We start from the raw sequence: 18,714 nt of genomic DNA, 5'->3' as shown, positions 1-18,714 counted from the left end.
CAGCATATGCGCAATTTTGAAAATTCATGCAGGTATTATCTGATTGTTTACACAGCCAATTTGCCCACTCCCGATTCAGATATTTTTAATTTCATTGCAGTGCCGCCACATGTGTGTTTTGTTGGTTTCCCAGAAGAACGTAACTTTCTTTAACCTCAAAAGAAATTAAAAGCTTTGATTTTATTTTATTTATTTAGTTGTATTAGGAATGCCTCGCACAGGAAAAGACAATACAATCAAGGGTAAAAAACACAATAAAGTCCAGGACTTATTTCCATTGTGGTCCTCAATCCACAAGTCAGTTGAATTAGTATTAATCTCTTCTACCTAGGTAAACGTTTCATAGTTTTTTTATTTTTATGAGTAGACATAAAGTTCTATTATGAAGAACAAGGTGTGTGTGTGTGTGTGTGTGGGTGTGTGTGTGTGTGGTGTGTGTGTTGTGTGTGTGTGTGTGGGGTGTGTGTGTGTGTGTGTGTGTGTGTGGTGTGTGTGTGTGTGTGTGTGTGTGTGTGTTGTGTGTGTGTGTGTGTCATAGTACATTCCCTAGAGGGAACATGCAGTCACACACACGCACTCTGTTTTCATCTGTTTAGATGGTTTGTAGAAATTGTAAAGAAAATGCTCCCAGTGTACTAACTGTCTGAGGAAACTAATTAAACTATATTTTTATATATTTTATATTTCTTTGACGTTCTGATGATTTCCAGACACAGTAGCTACTAGTTAAATACTAAGAACTTGTAAACTTGATTTGATATAATGATCCCTCAGACCTGTTTAGATCTATAGTCATTTTGTGTTGTACAGAAACCGGTTTTACGCAGTAAAGCAACTTGTGAGGGAGTAATTTTCTTTCCTGAATATTAGTTATTTATGAGTGAATTCATTATTATAAGTGAAGGCGGGCACATTAAAAGTTAATGGTGGAGTTCACTGTAAGTTATTAATTAATAAGAGAGAAAATCATAAGGGGACCGATGGCTGTTGTTTTAAAGTTGTTGTTTTAATGTTTTAATTATTGAAACCTCTCTCTCTCTCTTTCTCTCTCTCTCTCTCTCCCTCTCTCTCTCCCTCTCTCTCTCTCTCTCTCTCTCTCTCTCTCTCTCTCTCTCCTCTCTCTCTCTCTCTCTCTCTCTCTCAGGTGTGGAGGTGGAGTTTCTGTCTGAAGCGGCTCCTGTGGTTGTTTGGAGACTCATTGAAGCCGTCGAGAAACATGGTGAGAGAATACAGAACATCATTAAACTGCAACCTCCCGACTTCAGTTTTGGGGAATGTGTGTGTGTGTGTGTGTGTGTGTGTGTGTGTGTGTGTGTGTGTGTGTGTAATAATACATTTTAATCATGGGAGCCCTTCTTTATTCTCAAGGACACATTACATGAATAGATAGTGAAAGATAAAAACAGATGCACAACAAAGACTATCCAGAATCACAAAGCAATTAACAACAACAACAGACCATTGCTATCAAATAGTATCACCTCTTATGTTTTTTTTTTTCTGCAGGTTTGAACAATGAGTCTCTGTATCGAGCCCCCCCAGCCTCCAGTGGACCTGCAGACCTGCGGCAGGCTTTGGACTCAGGTACACACACACTCCATGAAATAAGTTGATTTATCGAAGCACTGAAACGTATGAACGTTTCCAAATCCAATATATAGATTTGGAACTCTTCCAACGTGGCACAAGTCTCAATGGTTCTAGGTTGTAGAAGAGATTAAATTATTCATCTACACCCATGGTGCACCCCCCCCCCCCCCGCCCCCCCCCCGTCATGGCTGTCATTTCATCCGTGCAGTGTGAGCATAAGTGACACGTTCTGGTTGTGCAGAAAAGCTGATTAAAATGTGTAGTGGGAGTTAACGCGATGTACAAGATTGATAAAAACACACAGTGACTACATGTTCATGTGCATATTACTCAGTTTTTTGCCTTTATTCTAAGAAGACAATATTCCGACTAAGCTGTTTACATTAAGTGAATATTCCACTAATATTAATGTCTACATGGAGCCGGGCAAAATAGGATTTTTAAGTGTTTTCCTACTGGTGTCGGACTTGTTGGACCAGAAATGTGTTATTTTCATCGGTCATGCATCTCTGCCACTGCCAGGTGCTCTTGAGCAAGGCACCGAACCCCCCTCAGCCGCTCAGGGTGCTGGACCAGCCGTGGAAGCCCCCCTCTGACATCTCAGTTTGTGCATGTATTTGTGTGTATTTCCGGTGTGTAATGTGTATTGACAACAGAGCGTAAATTGTAATTTCCCCATAGGGGATCAATAAAGAGTTTAAATTATTATAGTTTTCCAGCGGTGGTGGAGTTGTTAGAACATGTAAACACAGCCTTCCTTTTCTATTCCTATAGTAACCATGGGGGTGTACAGAGCTGACTGTAAGCGGCAAGCAGGGAAGAGGCCATAAACCGTCACGAATTGCAGTAAAAACCCAGACTGGGTAAACCCAGCCCGATCTGACGGCGATTTGATATCGTCTTGCAACTCAGGCTGGAAACCTCTACATTTTTTTATCCTGTTTTTGTTACAAATCTGCGGGGACCAATCACAAACCGGCTTATCCACCTGGCGCGCTATTGGTGGGTTTAACACAATGATCATAGAGAAGCGACGGCAAACAGCTTTTTGTATACATTCAACATGGTGGCCACCAAAGCGCAGAAACCCATCGATGGCACTGTCATTGGTAAAAATGTATTGTCCAAAAATACAAAACTACAAACTCTAAAAGGTCCAGTGGAAAAAAGGCAAGAAGAAAACCGGGTACAAAGGCCGGGAAAAACTCCATCAGGATCTCATACATGAAGGTAACAGACCAGAACAAGCAGAGGAATTAACCAACTGACAAGAAATGGGGGGGGGCACAGACACTAACTACTGAGGGTAATTAGATAACGAGAGGCAGCTGATAGGAGGGCTGGTAACCAGGTGGAAAACATCAGGTAGTCACAGGAGCGGGAAAATACAGGTTAAGTAAAACTAAAGACAAGATAAGACAGGGACCCAGATTTCAAAATAAAACAGGAAACAGAACCTACACCCAAGGGGAACACAAGACAGGAACAACAACACAAGACCAGGGAGGAAACACTGAGAAATAACAGAAAACAGGATAAAGAAACAGGATAAAAACCGAAACCACAACGATAAAGATTTTAAAAGCAAGTTTTTTTCTCTGAAAACGGAACAGAAACTTGGAACGCTTCCTACAAAAGAAGGATGTGGGTGGTAAATCCGGCCAATCACAGCAGCTGGTCAGTCTGATGTCATGTTGCCTGAGCTCATTAGTATTCATGAGCTCGCCCAGTTGCGCTAGGTAAAAGATACTGACAGCCAGGCTCTCATTGGCTAGCTGTTAGACAATCAGAGTCAAGCAGCTTAGCTCATTAAATATTAATAAGAACTGGCCCAAATGGAGCTGAGTCTTGCTGCAGGATTTCTATACCACGCTATAATGGCTTGAAACAAGGTAACCAAGGTAACCAAACATTGTCTTAATGAGTTCTTAATTTAATACTTTCACCATTTCATCAGGGTCTTTATGGGAATAAAAAACAGTTGTGTCATCACCAAATAATATCTTATACAGTTTGTTTGATACATTACATATATCATTAGATTCAAAATAATGATGGCCCAAGAACCGATCCTTGTGGTACACCACAGGTGACATTGCAAAGAGAAGAATTAATATCATCGACAGAGAACTGGTTCCTTTCTTCCAGATAACTTGTAGATTTTTGAACTCCCAGATTTAAGGTTTAAGGAGAAGAATAGCACGACTTACTGTATCAAAAGCTTTAGATAGATCTAAGAAAATGGGTGCTTTACTTTCTTTCTCAAGCTTTGTAGATCTCATTATCAAGATAAGAGACAGCCATTGAAGTACAGTGACCCATATTGGTGAGTTAACAGAATATTATGCCTATCTAGAGGATTCAACAATCTTTGATAAACAAGTTTTTTGTATTACTGGTGCATAATACCGGCATATCCCACAGGTCTCCACCTTAAAATGCTATATTTGGAAATAGTCTTTCTTTTGACTATCCAATGGAAATTTGCTGTTTTCATGACCCGTATCAAATTTATCATCTTATTAGTGATAATAGTGGAATATTGGTGTGCATGTAAACATAGTCGCGTCTGCCCAGCTGCTGACTGAATGAATATCAAACAGCATGTTAGAGGCACAGTCAACGTCTTATTTAAGTGCGCTTAGATGCTGTCAGACGTCATAAATTAGGCAGACGAATTCTATATTCTCTCTAATTAATAATGATGACAAAGTGAACGAGAGGCACAAGTGTCACTCACTCACACTTATTCATTAAATCGTTCGGCATCAAAACAAGTTTTAAAATCCATCACTAATGCACACTTTTCTATAACTCAATGCCGTTGTTTCTTCTCATGTTGTCCTTGGGTCAAATTGACCCATTTTCCTATATCAATGTTCTTTTTAATTCCCAGAAATAACATGATTGATTCCACACAACGCTCTTTGGCAAGTACAAATCTCTACTTTCATTATTTTGGGATATCATAGTCAATTTTATAGCATTTGAAAAACAAATCAAAGTGTTTTTGTAATAGTATTGAGTAAAAGTTGACATATTCCAGTCTGTGATTATCCATCAACATCCATTCCTTTAATCTTAGTCTCAATAATTCCTAATTTCTGCTTTTCTAACTCAAACACTAGGGATAATTTCCTATAAATGAGGTTTATTGACCATAAATTCCAAAATAACTGTAAAACTAAAGTTAATAAGTTAGTGTCACGCAGTGTTGAAAATGTAAAAAAAAAGTGAGAAACATTGAAAAAAAGCGTCAAAAGTGTTGAAAAAAGGGACAAAAACGTAAGTAAAAGTTAAAAACATTGATAAAAAGCCTCAACAAAAGTGTTGATTTTCAAATTTGACGGGAAGACATCACGAGGGTTAATCTTATGCACCAGGTGCCATGTATCGTACAGTTATTGTGACTTCATGTGAACTGCCCTGTCATGTTTAAAAAAACATTTTGGTTTTGTGATATTTCTCAAATATTATGATTTTCTCCCCCTGTAATATTTCAACGGACATTTGCGTATGTGTCTGAATGAAACGCTTTATTGTAACAGGTAGATAAAGCCAGCATTATTACAAATTACAAATCTTAAAAGTGTCAAAAACTGAAACTAAAGTAGACCTTAAAGATGTGTAGTGGTGTGTTTAGAGTCTCTGCTGTAGTAAAAGGCAGCGATTGTATTCATCTCTGCACAGTAACACACTGAATAAGCAACATGTGGATCAGCACCAACAGCCAAAGCTCCCAAATTTCATCTCTGGCGTGTTTCTTTATATTCAAACCAGTAAAACCTCCTGCTGGGACCGTACCGGGTCATATTGGGCTGCTGAGGCTGAATGGAGACTAAGTAACTCACACCCAAAAAACAAAAAATGGCCAAGTTTGAGTCACTGAAGTTCGTTGTTGGCACCACCAGGGAGTGCTCTGACTCCGCACTTTATTTTGGGAGCAAGTGGGGAACTCACAAAATCAAACTCTAGACTCCACTCAGAGGAGGAGAGAGGAGAGAGAATAGAAAGGAGGGAGGGAGGATAAAAACATATATCATCACCTACAGTATGCAGTGACACCTTTGCTCTTATTAATGCTGACTCACCATCATTAGCCTTAGTTATTCCTGTGCTTTTCCTGCAAAGAGGTTCAATGCATTGTCTCCATTTTCACTCGTAATTTGAGTCCATTACCACTTTTATCTTGCTGTTCAATAGGACTTTAAAGTAACTTTTCTGTCATTCAAGTAATTTGTCAACGCCATTCAACGTCTATTCTTACACTCTTACTACAACCAAACCAGCAGGGGAACACATGCAGTCATGCAGACTATTAGGTAACTTTTTTTGGATAGTTTTGGCGGGGGTTGGGGGGGGGGGGGGGGGGGGTTCTGCTGCAGTATCAGTGCTACAGGGACCCTAACACCAGAACCATCCTGCACCGGTAACAAAGTGATCCTTCTCCTCTCCACTCTACAATATGTCTGTTTCTCTCTCTAAGTGTGTGTGTGTGTGTGTGTGTGTGTGTGTGTGTGTGTGTGTGTGTGTGTGCCTCGCCGCTGTAGACACAGCTGAGAAATCAAGACAGCCAAAATCCCCATAAACCTGGGTGTTTAACTTTATTTTATTTACAGACCTCAAGGTGCAGATAGAAAGTACACACAACACAAACACCAACATAAATACATATAGACAAACTGACTCCCAAAAATATCACAAAAGAGACCCGCACATACACACAAACCTACAAATAGCAATGCCCAGTAATTACAACAGGTACAGGTGCGTGATCCAGTGATTCCAGAGAGTTTTGACGAATATCTGGTATCACTAAGTGCAGGATTGGTTATAGCATTTAAAATTGTGTTATTTGACTCGGTTAATCGGCGTATTAATCTGCACATAAGATGCCTCGGCACAGCGTGGAAGTTGGGGACATTCCACTTCACACACAAATTCTACATTCTCTCTAATTAATAATGATGACAAAGTGAACAAGAGGCACAAGTGTCACTCACTCACACTTATTCATTAAATCGTTCGGCATCAAAACAACATCTTGGACGCTTCATCAAAATACCTAATGCATCATACCATGCCACCTTTATCTTGGTTATCTCTGCTTTACTGTAGCTGCGCCATAGAGGAGCTGTACAAAGTGGAGCACAGTATGCTCTGAAAAGAGATATTTTAACTTCTTCAGAGCTTTTATTTTGAAATGTGGTTTATTCTGTAAAGCGTCCGGCTGCACTGTGGACTTCCTGTGTGTGATTACCTGCCTGGTTTGACACATTCAAGCAAAACTGGGGCTATTCCGGTGTTCTTTAACCCTCCTGTTGTCCTCCTGCTGACCTGGATTTTTTTAATGTATTATTTTAGCAAGGTTTTGGTCGTCTTTTTGTCCCTTTTTTGTCTCTTCCCCATTGTTTATGTCTTTTTTTCAACATTTGTCGACTTTTTCTGAGCCGTTTGAAATTTTTGTGGGTTTTTCCCCAAATTTAAAAAAAAAATCGACATCTTTTCACATTTTTGTCACATTATTTGACATCTTTCCCTCTTTTTTTTTTTACACTTTTTTTTGAAGTTCTTGTACCAATTGTTTTGGTCTCCAAATCTTATAAAATTGACAAAAAACACAGAAATTCAATGAAAGTAGTGAACTGGTTATTAATTTAACGTGTGAGGAGCGTTGTTGGGAACCATCCACGTTACTTTTTTTGGACAATTTTATTTGAAAGAAACCCACATTTCTGATGTAGAAACTTTTTGGAAAGGGGTCAAATTAGACCCGAAGACACCAGGAGGGTTAAGTTGTTGTTTGGTTCGCAGCCCAACTGAACCAAGGCAAACGTGGTAGATCTGAGGGCACCCTAAGGCCCTTTCACCCATACCTCGTTTGATCCTGACCTAACAGCTGAACCTTGGTCTAGTAATAGTTGTAGTGTGAAATATATATATATTTTTAGATGGTTTGAGTCTCAGTGGGTGGCAAGTGTGTAATCGATGGAGAGAGAGAGTGACAATTTTTTGTTGTTGTTTTTTTTTGGTTTCCAAGAGTTTAAAGATAATCCTGAACAGCGTACCATCAACAAACAGTAACTGCATCAAGTCATGCAGGCCGAAACAGGCCGTTTGTCCTTGGTGAGGGTGTAACATAAGTAATAGCGCAGCTGTGCAGACACCGATTTATTAAAAAAGCTATCACGATACCTGAAATACTAGGCACATGTGCAGATGATGCCCGTTGGCAGCTGTGAGAGATTTCAACACTGCTGGGATATCAGTTCCCTAAAAATGGCACAACACGTTGGTAAAATGCACAAAGCAACAACCCTGCCGAGCTGTCAACTCTTTAAAAGATCCAAAGAGATGAGCGCGGGGAGGGAAATCCAAACTTTTGTTGAAGCTTTATCTCAGCAAATATACCTTGAACATATGAGATGTCTACTGCTCTTTACCGAACCTTCACACCCATTATTAGAGAGGAGACGACTGGCTTTCTACTAAAAGTATTTCCTAAAGTCGCCTTAAACTCCTGACTATGAAAATTAGACTCAGGTTGTATGAAAATCCCCCCGTAAATGATTTATCCAGAGGATCATAAGACTTGTTGTGAGGGCTATTCTTCTCAGGGCACACATCATATTTTCTCTAGAAAATGTCAACAGCGGTGCAAATCCAATACAGTGTATTGAGCATGACGAAAATATACAGTGTAGAAGAAGACACGCACGCACATAAAGGCACGCACCTGGCCTCCTTGGGCAGTGGCGGGAGGTCAGCATGGGGCCAAAGATATGCACATACTCAAAGTAATTGACTGAAAGGAGCTGACGTGTAGGCACTCAGAGGAATTTAGCATGCCGGCTTGACACGCACGTCCATGTATACGTCGAGACAGAAAGGGGGCTGCATGAGAGAAATCCTACGCACTATACTGTGGAAAATGCAGGAAAATGCAGCCGCAGTCACAACAGCTTTACATGCAGCACGGTGTCCTAACAGACACGGACAGATCCTATGGAAAATAGATGCAAAACGGTGTCTTGTGTGCCGATTTGTGCTGACATGTTTTCTGTGATGTTACCACAACGCACACAAAGGGAAAGTTGGGCTTGAATGTTGGAGGACAGAGAGAGCTGGTCTGTTGGTAATGAGACGGAAAAAGACACGTCTCTTTATCTTTGCCGTGTTGTTGCGTGTAGAAATAGCTCGGTCCAATTGTCAGAGGTGGAGTTGCACAGACACGTAATGGAAGGTGTAGATAGGCATGTTCTCTACTGACTCCTAAAAGTCAGCGTGGATGTGTATCTATATGTGTATGTCCGTCATTCCTTGAAACTGTTTGCACTGATTTTGGTGAAAGTGCTTTTAAGGTTTTTGCATCTTTGGGTGAGCTACAGAGTCACCTTGAAGTAGAATATTTGTATTATTAGTATGAATGATTATAAGAATAGGACTATATTACCACTATACTGTTCTTCTGTGAAATAATTTGTAATGCTGCTGCTGCTGCTACAAGCAAAGAATTGTAAAAGAGATTCTGAATCTTAATGGGAATGTTCCTGGTGTAATAAAGGTTAAATAGACAAATTAAAAACAAAAAAAGTGAAAAAAAATGACTGGCTGTGTGTAAAGCCTCCCTTCATCCTGGTTTTTAAGGCAGTCCAACCTACATCAATGGCGCCTTCAGCTGAAACACCCCACACTGGACGCTCGGAGATTGGATCTTGCTCCCATTGGGATCCCATTAGCCAGACTACAAGCCGAGGTAGCCTGGCTCCCATTGGGATCCCATCAGCCAGACTACAAGCCGAGGTAGCCTGGCTTGCATTGGGATCCCATCAACCAGACTACAAGTTGAGGTACACTGGCTCGCATTGGGATCCCATCAACCAGACTACAAGTTGAGGTAGCCTGGCTCGCATTGGGATCCCATCAGCCAGACTACAAGCCGAGGTAGCCTGGCTTGCATTGGGATCCCATCAACCAGACTACAAGTTGAGGTACACTGGCTCGCATTGGGATCCCATCAACCAGACTACAAGTTGAGGTAGCCTGGCTCGCATTGGGATCCCATCAGCCCGACCACATGCCGAGGTAGCCTAGCTTGCATTGGGATCCCATCAGCCAGACCACATGCCGAGGTAGCCTAGCTTGCATTGGGATCCCATCAGCCAGACTACAAGCCGAGGTAGCCTGGCTCCAATTGGGATCCCATCAGCCAGACTACAAGCCGAGGTAGCCTGGCTCGCATTGGGATCCCATCAGCCAGACCACATGCCGAGGTAGCCTGGCTCGCATTGGGATCCCATCAGCCAGACTACATGCCGAGGTAGCCTGGCTCGCATTGAGTTGAAGTGGAGTCCCAGTGAGGTGTGGACAGCATGTGGATACAATCCTGGCAATTTATCAAACGTAGAGGTGGGATACGTCCTCTCCCCGCCACGCGGGAGCACCTCTCCCAAGCGAGACCAAAGGGAAAAGTCAAAGAGTCAAAGATGAAGGAAAACCGGGGCGGCAGCACATCTGACACCCGCTCTGTCTTAGTATTGGGGTCTCTGTGGTTGCTGCGTTCTCCTCAACAAAGCGTGTCTGGCACGGGGCCCTGCCACCACTACAAAACAAAAGAAATCCAAAGAAAAGACAAAGGCTTTTTTCTTTTCTTTCTTGGAAGTGCCTTTTTGGATGCAGCTATTGTTTAGAAATATATCAGATTAGCCAGGTTGCATTGAAGCGCCAAGTGTGAACCCATGCAGACATTGTTTTAATGTAATTATCTCTCGTAGTGACATATATACATATGAAATACATAGTATTAAATAAAATACTAAACCAAATTGCACTTCAAAACCAAACCCATAGTACCTGTGCACCCCTCCATACAAAATCAGTTGCAGTTTCCCAATTTTCCAACTTTGTCGACTCCAAGACAAGACCAGGACTAGACCGGACAGAGTCCAAAGAGGTTCAAGTCCAAGTCAAGACCAAGACCAAAGAGGTTTAAGATCAATTCAAGATCAAGTCAAATTTTGAGTCGATGTCAGGACCGAGTCCAAATGAGAGACAGTCAGATAGAAAAGAAAGAATCCTCTTCAAGACCAGTTACTGTGCTTACCTGTTCATAATTTATGAGATGTAAGAGACAGTCATTCTTCTACTTTAATATGATAATTTTGATTTATTAATTGCAATAATCAAAAAGCAATTTAATAGTATCACGCTATAGGATGAAATTAGGCTCCATTATTTTCTTTAAATGAAAATGTTCCCATTTGTGAAAGTATTACTTGTCCTGAAGAATTCATAGTACGAAATGCTCGCTGAAATTGTGTCTGTGGCCAAAATGAAAATGAAATATATACCTTATGATCGAGGTGTTTGATGCAGCCAGGCGTGTACCAGGCGACCAATCACAATGCCTGTTCTAGATGGATTTTGAATTTCTGGACTCGGTTGAGACCAACTAGAATATTTGGCAAGTCCAATAGCCGAGTCCGAGGACAAATACCAACGAGTCCAAGACAAGTCCGAGACAACAGAAAAGTGCCTCGAGTCCAGACCCAAGTACTACAGCCCTGGCAAAATGACCCTGAATCACAGAGACGCCGATTCACACAGGACTAATATAATAATAATAATACATTTATTTATAGAGCTCTTTCCATCAAAGTGCGTTACAGCAAGAATAACCTTTACAAACAAACAGTACAAAAAATTCATCAAAATATCACACATCTGTGTTTTGGTAAAATGTCAAATGTAATTTTGGGGTGAACAATTTACTTGACAACTTACGGACATGGCAGATTCGCAGATGACCTTAAATCATTAAAAATCACTAGAGGTCCCCAAGTAAAGCTAGTTTGTGCAAATGAGGTTCAAAAGTGAACATCATGAACCTTATAAAGGCAGAATTCATGGCATAGCTCTTGTAATGATTGCACATGTGTACCTAATAAAGTGGCCACTGAGTGTAAACCATCTTGAGCCGTAGTTCATGTCTAACATGTTCTGCTAGTTTCCATTTTTCCTTTTTAAATCCATTGATTGCCAAGTGCTGTGTTGCCATGGAGCCGGCCTCTTAGCTACCTTCTGGTGAATGTGCACCGTGAACAATCATGCTGCCATAGCTACAAGCAGCTCCTGTTTTTAACCAGGGATGTGAGACAGTAATCACTGGACTACTGAGAAGAAAACCTTTAAATTTGATGATTTTCAGACAAGATCTTTGATCAGAAAAAGCATTGCTGTACAAATATACACCAGTGTTTATGACTCTGAGATGAAGGGCCTTAAGAGATAAGGCAAGGCAGCTTTATTTTAGAGCACATTTCAGCAACAGGGCAATTCAAAGTGCTTTACACAAAAACAGTTAAATAAAACACAAGTACAAACAGTTAAAAATTATAAGCATGTAAAACACATGAATAGACAGTTAAAAACAAAATAGACACATAAAACACCAGAATAAAAGTTACAGTGCAGCATAAGAAATTTAACACATCTACTGTTCCCCGCTTGGGGAAATTATGTCACTCAGTTCTGTCCCTGACAGAAGGAAAATATCAATGATATTTTTACTTTTAGCTTTTATCTGGCCCCTGGCAGCAGATTTTTCGTGCACTTTTATCTGGCCCCTGGCAGCAGATTTTTCGTGCACTTTTATCTGGCCCCTGGCAGCAGATTTTTCATGCACTTTTATCTGGCCCCTGGCAGCAGATTTTTCGTGCACTTTTATCTGGCCCCTGGCAGCAGATTTTTCATGCACTTTTATCTGGCCCCTGGCAGCAGATTTTTCGTGCACTTTTATCTGGCCCCTGGCAGCAGATTTTTCATGCACTTTTATCTGGCCCCTGGCAGCAGATTTTTCATGCACTTTTATCTGGCCCCTGGCAGTAGATTTTTCGTGCACTTTTATCTGGCCCCTGGCAGCAGATTTTTCGTGCACTTTTCCAACAGATAACCATGAAGCATTTATCTAAAATATACAGAACAGGTAAACAGTAGCTCAGTCTGTAGGGAGTTGGGTTGGTAACCGTAGGGTTGCTGGTTCAAGTCCCTGTACGTAGTGTGGACTGGTATCTGGAGAGCCCAAGATGATGAGCACCTTTCAGTTTTTGGATGTACGGCAGAACAGAAAATCTGCATGCGACTAGTTACTAGCTACCACTAGGTTTAGCTAGCTAGCTTGGTTGAATTTTTCAAAATAAATCTAGTTGTAGTCATGAAATGTTAGTATATTAGGACTGATTGTCTTGTCCGACTAGTCTTTTCAAAGTCTTCTAGGTTTTTATTGTTATTTTAATTGTCTATTATTTTCTCAATTAGTTGTTCTATAAAATCCTAGAAAATGGTAAAACAAAATGTCCGTCAGTGTTCCTCGAAGCTCCTCAAATGTCCTTATAAGATATTGAGTTTTTAGATGCCAGTCGCTCAGTCAGTGTATAGTTATAGTAAATAAAACCGGATGGCCGCATGTTCAAGTCCCCATATGTATCAAAGTATGGTAGTAGACTGGCACTGCCATGGTGCTTTTGAGCAAGGCACCTAACCCCCCACAACCGCTCAGGGTGCCTGTTCAGCAGTTGCAGCCCCCTCACTCAGACATCTCTCCATTAGAGCGTGTGTGTGTGTATTTCAGGCCTGTGTGTAATAACAACAGAGTGTGTAAATTGTAATTTACCTCATAGGGGATCAATAAAGATAATAATAAGATTATTAGATTATAAAATTAAACAAGTGGATCCGATTTGAGCAAAATGCAAGACGTTTGGTTTGATAGTGTAGAAAATTAAAGATGCATATGTTATTAATGCTGCTACGTGACCCTGGGAACTGGAGGGAGAGTTGTGTTTTGCAGGTGCATTGTAAAGTCATTCGAGCGTTTGTTTTTCTTCTTCTTTTCAACTTATTTTCGCAGTTTTCCCTGTCGTACTCATCCGTCATGATGGTCAGGAAGTTTAACCTTGGGATGTGCACATCTGGCCGTGTATTGATCAGTTTCAGATCTTCTCAAATAGCCAAAACAAAACAAAAGAAACAGTGTTTTGTTAACACGTGCCGCATGCAGTGAGATGCCGCAGTTAATGACCTATATCTGTGTTTAGCAGAACTGGTCTGGGAGGTTTCACGGATCGTTATAGAGCGTGACGCAACATCAATCACTCTGCAGGACGAGTGTCGGGCTGCTGCAGTGCTCGGCTTCTCTTTGTTGTGAGTTTTTTTGCTGCATGAGTTATGGAACAGCGTTATGTAACAGCGAGTCGTTGCATTGTACAGGAACTCTCAGGCTCTTCCAGCAATAACTGATCTGTGTGTGTTTGTATGTACAGTATTTTTCTATCTGTGTGTGTGTGTGTGTGTGTGTGTGTGTGGTGTGTGTGTGCGTGTGCGTGTGTGAGTGCGCATGCGCAGGCTCACCAAGCTTTTGAGAACATTACCTCATCCACTTGACCTCCGATTGGTACACTGCCCGGACGTTGCCATAGTAATAGCTAGCCTTTTTTTAGCTTTAGCTGGTTGGTTGTGCCGTGCCCACACATCCCTCAGTGTGTTGGCTCAGTAACTCTGTGTGTGGTGTGTGTGTGTGGGTGTGTGGTGTGTGTGTGTGTGTGTGTGTGGTGTGTGTGTGTGTGGTGTGTGTGGTGTGGTTGTGTGTGTGTGTGTGTGTGTGTGTTGTTCACCTATCTTTGTGAGGACCAGATTGAGTTTTAGACCTTGAGGAGGACGGCATTTGTGGAACGTGACATTTTGGACGGTGGGGACATTTTTTTTGGCACTGTAAGAACATATTGAAGTGAAAAGATTCGTGTGGATGTGTGGACATTTGCAGAAGGTGAAATCATACGTGGACTGCGAGGACATCTTTGAGAAGTGGGGACATTTGGGGGGGAAGTTGAAGACATGGTTTAACCAAGGACATTTTAGCAAAGGGCCTACATTTTTTTTTCATAGTGGAAGACATGTTTTGACTGTGTATGTGATTGTTTTTATAATATAATGAGGGCAAATTGAGTTTTTGTCCTTGAGGGTGATGACGTATTTAAAGTGAAATTTTAAACTGGAATATATCTGTGTGAAGATTTAGAAAATGTTGAACACTTTTTAGTTTTTTGTTTGTTTATATTGAGGACTGCTTTTGAAAGAAAAAAAAACGTGAGGACATTTATGTAGGGTGGTCATAAAACTCTTTCTTTTGTCTTTTTGCCATGGATGTTCAGACAAAGTCAAACGTGTTTGATATTATCGTAAGTTTGAAGTCTTGGTCGTGAATTTAAATCAGGTGAACAATGTCAAGAACCAATGGGTGTGCTCCCTCCAGCACCAAACAGGAAGCAGCTAACGGCTAGAGCCAGTGGTAATTATGGTTGCTTAGGCCCTGCGCTAAGCTAAACGCTAAAGAGGGAAAGTTGCTAATATTCAATCGTTCTGAAGTGCGTCATCCACAGGAGTTTTACCGGCAGATAAAGAAAGACCTACGGGTACTGGAGACATTCATCTGGATGTATGGCAGGACAGAAAAATCTGCATATTTTCCCTTAAGTTACTAGCTAGTGCTAGGCTTAGCTAGCTAGCTTGGTTGAATTTTTCTAAATAAATCTAGTTGTAGTCATTGAATGTTAGTATATTAGTCCAGTCTTTAGCGTTAGATGTGACATGATTATCTTTAGATGTGAGATGGTGTCCAACTTTAGTCTATTCAAAGTCTTCTAGGTTTTATTATTATTTTAATTGTTGATTATTTTCCACAATTAGTTGTTTGCTTCTATGAAATCCTAGAAAATGGTAAAACAAAATGGCCGCCAGTGTTCCTCATAGCCCAAGATGACGTCCTCAAATGTCCTTATAAGATATTCAGTTTTTAGGTGGCTGTATCTCAGTCTGTATATAGTTGGGTTGGGAACCGGAGGGCCGCATGTTCAAGTCCCCATACGGACCAAAGTATAGTGGTGGACTGGCACTGCCAAGGTGCTCCTGAGCACGGCACCGAACCCTCAACTGCTCCGAGTGCCTGTCCTGCAGTCGCAGCCCCGTCGCTCAGACATCTCTCCAATAGTGCATGTATAAAGTATAAATTATTATTATTATTATTACTGTCACACAGGAGTGAAGAAACAGGAAATATTCACATTTAACAAGCTGCAATCAGAGACTTTTTTACCTGTTTTCATAAGAAAATGACAAACCGATTATTGATTTATCAAAAGAGATGACGATTAAATCCACAGTTGACAGCTGATCGATTAATCCCTGCAGCTCTGGGAGGAGAGACACTCCCCCCCCCCCCCCCATCCTCCCATCCAATCCGTTGACCGCTCTCCGCTAACAACCAGTCATCCCATCTGCAGCCCTGGAACCATTAAGCAATCTTTCATTTCGCTGCACCTCCTTTATGTACTCTTCAATCTCTCCCTCTCTCTTCCCTTCTAATCTTCTATCTCTCTCTCTCTCTCCCCTTTTTTATTCCCTCATTCATCACCGTCCCTTGTCTCCCCCCCCCGCCCCTTCTCCCCCCCCCCGCCCCTTCTCCCCCCCCCTCCCTGGCGTGGAGACAGGAGCTGCTGAGAACAACACAAATTAAAAGAGCTCCTTTGCTCCGTCTCTCCATCATTTCTTTTCGGCCCAATCTCTCCATTCTCGGTCGGTCCGGGCGCCCTGCTATTGGTCTGAGGTGATGTCATCATCTTCCTCTGGCGCCCGTCAATAACCTATTAGAAGCCGGCGTTTTTACAATCAGCTGGGGAGCAAAGAAGTGCCTCCACACACACACACACACACACACACACACACACACACTCCCACACTTGCACACTAACGCACTCATGCACGACGGACGTGAGGTGGAAGCGTAAAAGCTTCTGGCTGTCTTGGAGGTATTTGGTAAAATTGATGAGCGGTTCTTTGTCACCGAGTGCAGCCAATTCCATGTTGTGCAGTGTGAAGGCAAACAGTGTGAAAGCAAAGATGCCTTTTTTTCTGCTGTGAGCAGCCTGTCCGTGCAGTTTATATTTTGTATTTCTCTTCACCTGGCAGAGAAAACAACACGTAGAGGTGTGTGCGTACTTATCTTCCCGTAGAGTTGTACAGCTGCTGAAAATATGCAGCTGTATCCCCAAAGAATTGCATTCATATTTGACGATTTGGCACCTCACAATTTACGCCCAGTGCCACTGTTTTGGCGCAAATGCTGGAATTAAGCCAACCTTCTGATGAACAGCTGACTTATGACCCACAGTGTCAGGTCCAGTTCTGGTCAATAACCCAGTAACTCTGTCTCTACAACACCTGGTCACTGGTTCCACTTATTATTCCACTTATTTAGTATTAGTCATCATTCCCATTCTCACATCTCACTTATTAGTTGTTATTTATTCATCATTCTCATTTCCTATTTCACAACTGTGTCCAAGCGTGTCCAGGGGATCCAGTGGTGCGTGGAGGGTGCCGTCGATCTCCAGAGCGTGCCCAGCAAATCAGTGTCTGTTTCTTGTAGCGTCGGCCATGTGGTAATGGCGTCGTCTAGAGTCCAACAAACAGTTCCAACACGTGGCAAACCTCCGTAAATCCAGAGTGAAACAGTTAGGCAAGCAGGCAGGCAAGCAGGCAGGCAGGTAACAGGACGCAAGCAAGGTGGACGGAAACAGGAGAAAACACAGATCACATTATGCTAGAACACCTGGAACCAGATTTACACAGAGAGCCAGGATCTACTACTGCTAGTAGACTGAAACACATACCCAACCACTACAAATGATGCTATACCAGGGGTCTTTGACGTTATGTGTTGCCATAGCGAGGAGTTTGACTGACATCCAATCATGACAATCGCATACCGAGGCTTTTTGAGTCCTCCAATCACAGCTCGCAGTTTACGCTGCTGCCGCTGCATAGCATGCTTGATAGCTAGACAGAAATGTGGCAGAGTTACATTATATTGTTTTGTATTTAACAGCTAAGATTCAAACTTATGGTTACACGCAAGTCATCTGAGTCATCATGTCTCAAGTCAAGTCCAGTCCAAATTGAGTCCCGCAAGTCATCAAAACAGGGACTCGAGTCGACTCAAGTCCAAGTGACAGAGTCTTAAGTCCCCTTCTCTGCCTTTTCCTTTCAGGAATATGAGCTGGTACAATGTTGCCTGACCACAGCTGCACCTTGCTGGATGATGTTGCCCAGTAGCTGCAAAAGTTGAGCCAAGATCAACAATTACATTTTTTTTCCCCATCAGATGACATTCTATTGTCACATCTGCTCATCTGTCAGGGTTTTTTCCCCATCTTCTCACCATAATCGGGGTCTTTGTTTCTTCCACACTGTGCTAACATGTGAAATGAATCGCAACAAAATGCAAAAAACAACTTCACATCTGCAGTGAGATTGAAGTTACAGTGTCACATTTTTGATCAATCTAATGACGTCTGCACAAACCACAGCTGAGTCTGTGAGAAAAAATCACAACCTCATCTTTTCCCCGACACCTTGCATATTTACTGTTTTGACAAATCTGATTTTTTAATGACTGACCAGGTGCAGCAGTCGAAGTCGACAACCTTCGTAAATGTTCATTGCAGCAACGGAAAATTCTCTCGAGCTCTGTCCTCCTCCTCCTCCTCCTCCTCTTCCTCCTCCTCACTCAACAAGCTCTCAGCATCCCCTTCAATGATGTCATCTCTCACACAGTGCTGCTGAACACACAACCTGACACACTGCCTACAAAGACTGTGTTTGGATTTATTTACCGTAGCGTATGCTAATGCCTCGATATCCTGCATCTACACCTTCCCCCTGTCTTTTCTTCTCCCCTCCATCTCTGTGTGCTCCCTCTCTGTCTCACATTCTTACCTCTGCCATATGCCGCCCCGTAACATGAACGACCAAAGCGATACCTGTGGCTTCACCGTCTGTTAGAAACACACACACACTGTTCAGCGTCTTTTGTTCTCTTTTCCCTCTCTCTCACGCTGCAACTGGAAGCTAACGTTTTACTTTGTCACGTCTTGGTCTTTATTCCTAACGCACAATCACACGGGAGGAGGATGCAATTCACTAAATGTTTGACCTGAGGACTCTAAGCCGTAGAAATCTGACTCCTCGGCTAGGATTGGTGGCCTGATGCTGCATAAACACCGAAATATG

At 42.0% G+C, this 18,714-nt stretch overlaps 1 protein-coding gene across 1 annotated transcript in view; it reads left to right on the top strand.

The window, feature by feature from the left end:
• Positions 1-18,714, top strand: part of pik3r3b (phosphoinositide-3-kinase, regulatory subunit 3b (gamma)) — a 249,650-nt gene that overhangs the window by 76,471 nt on the left and 154,465 nt on the right. The window contains exons 3-4 of the mRNA XM_032525682.1: positions 1,145-1,219; positions 1,507-1,584. Coding sequence (XP_032381573.1) covers positions 1,145-1,219; positions 1,507-1,584 — 153 coding nt within the window. The remainder of the gene's footprint in view (positions 1-1,144; positions 1,220-1,506; positions 1,585-18,714) is intronic.

This window comes from Etheostoma spectabile, chromosome 9 (assembly GCF_008692095.1).
Source record: "Etheostoma spectabile isolate EspeVRDwgs_2016 chromosome 9, UIUC_Espe_1.0, whole genome shotgun sequence".
In the NCBI taxonomy this organism is placed as follows: Eukaryota; Metazoa; Chordata; class Actinopteri; order Perciformes; family Percidae; genus Etheostoma; species Etheostoma spectabile.
Note: the sequence above shows the minus strand (reverse complement) of the source record. Positions and strands in the feature narration are given on the sequence as shown.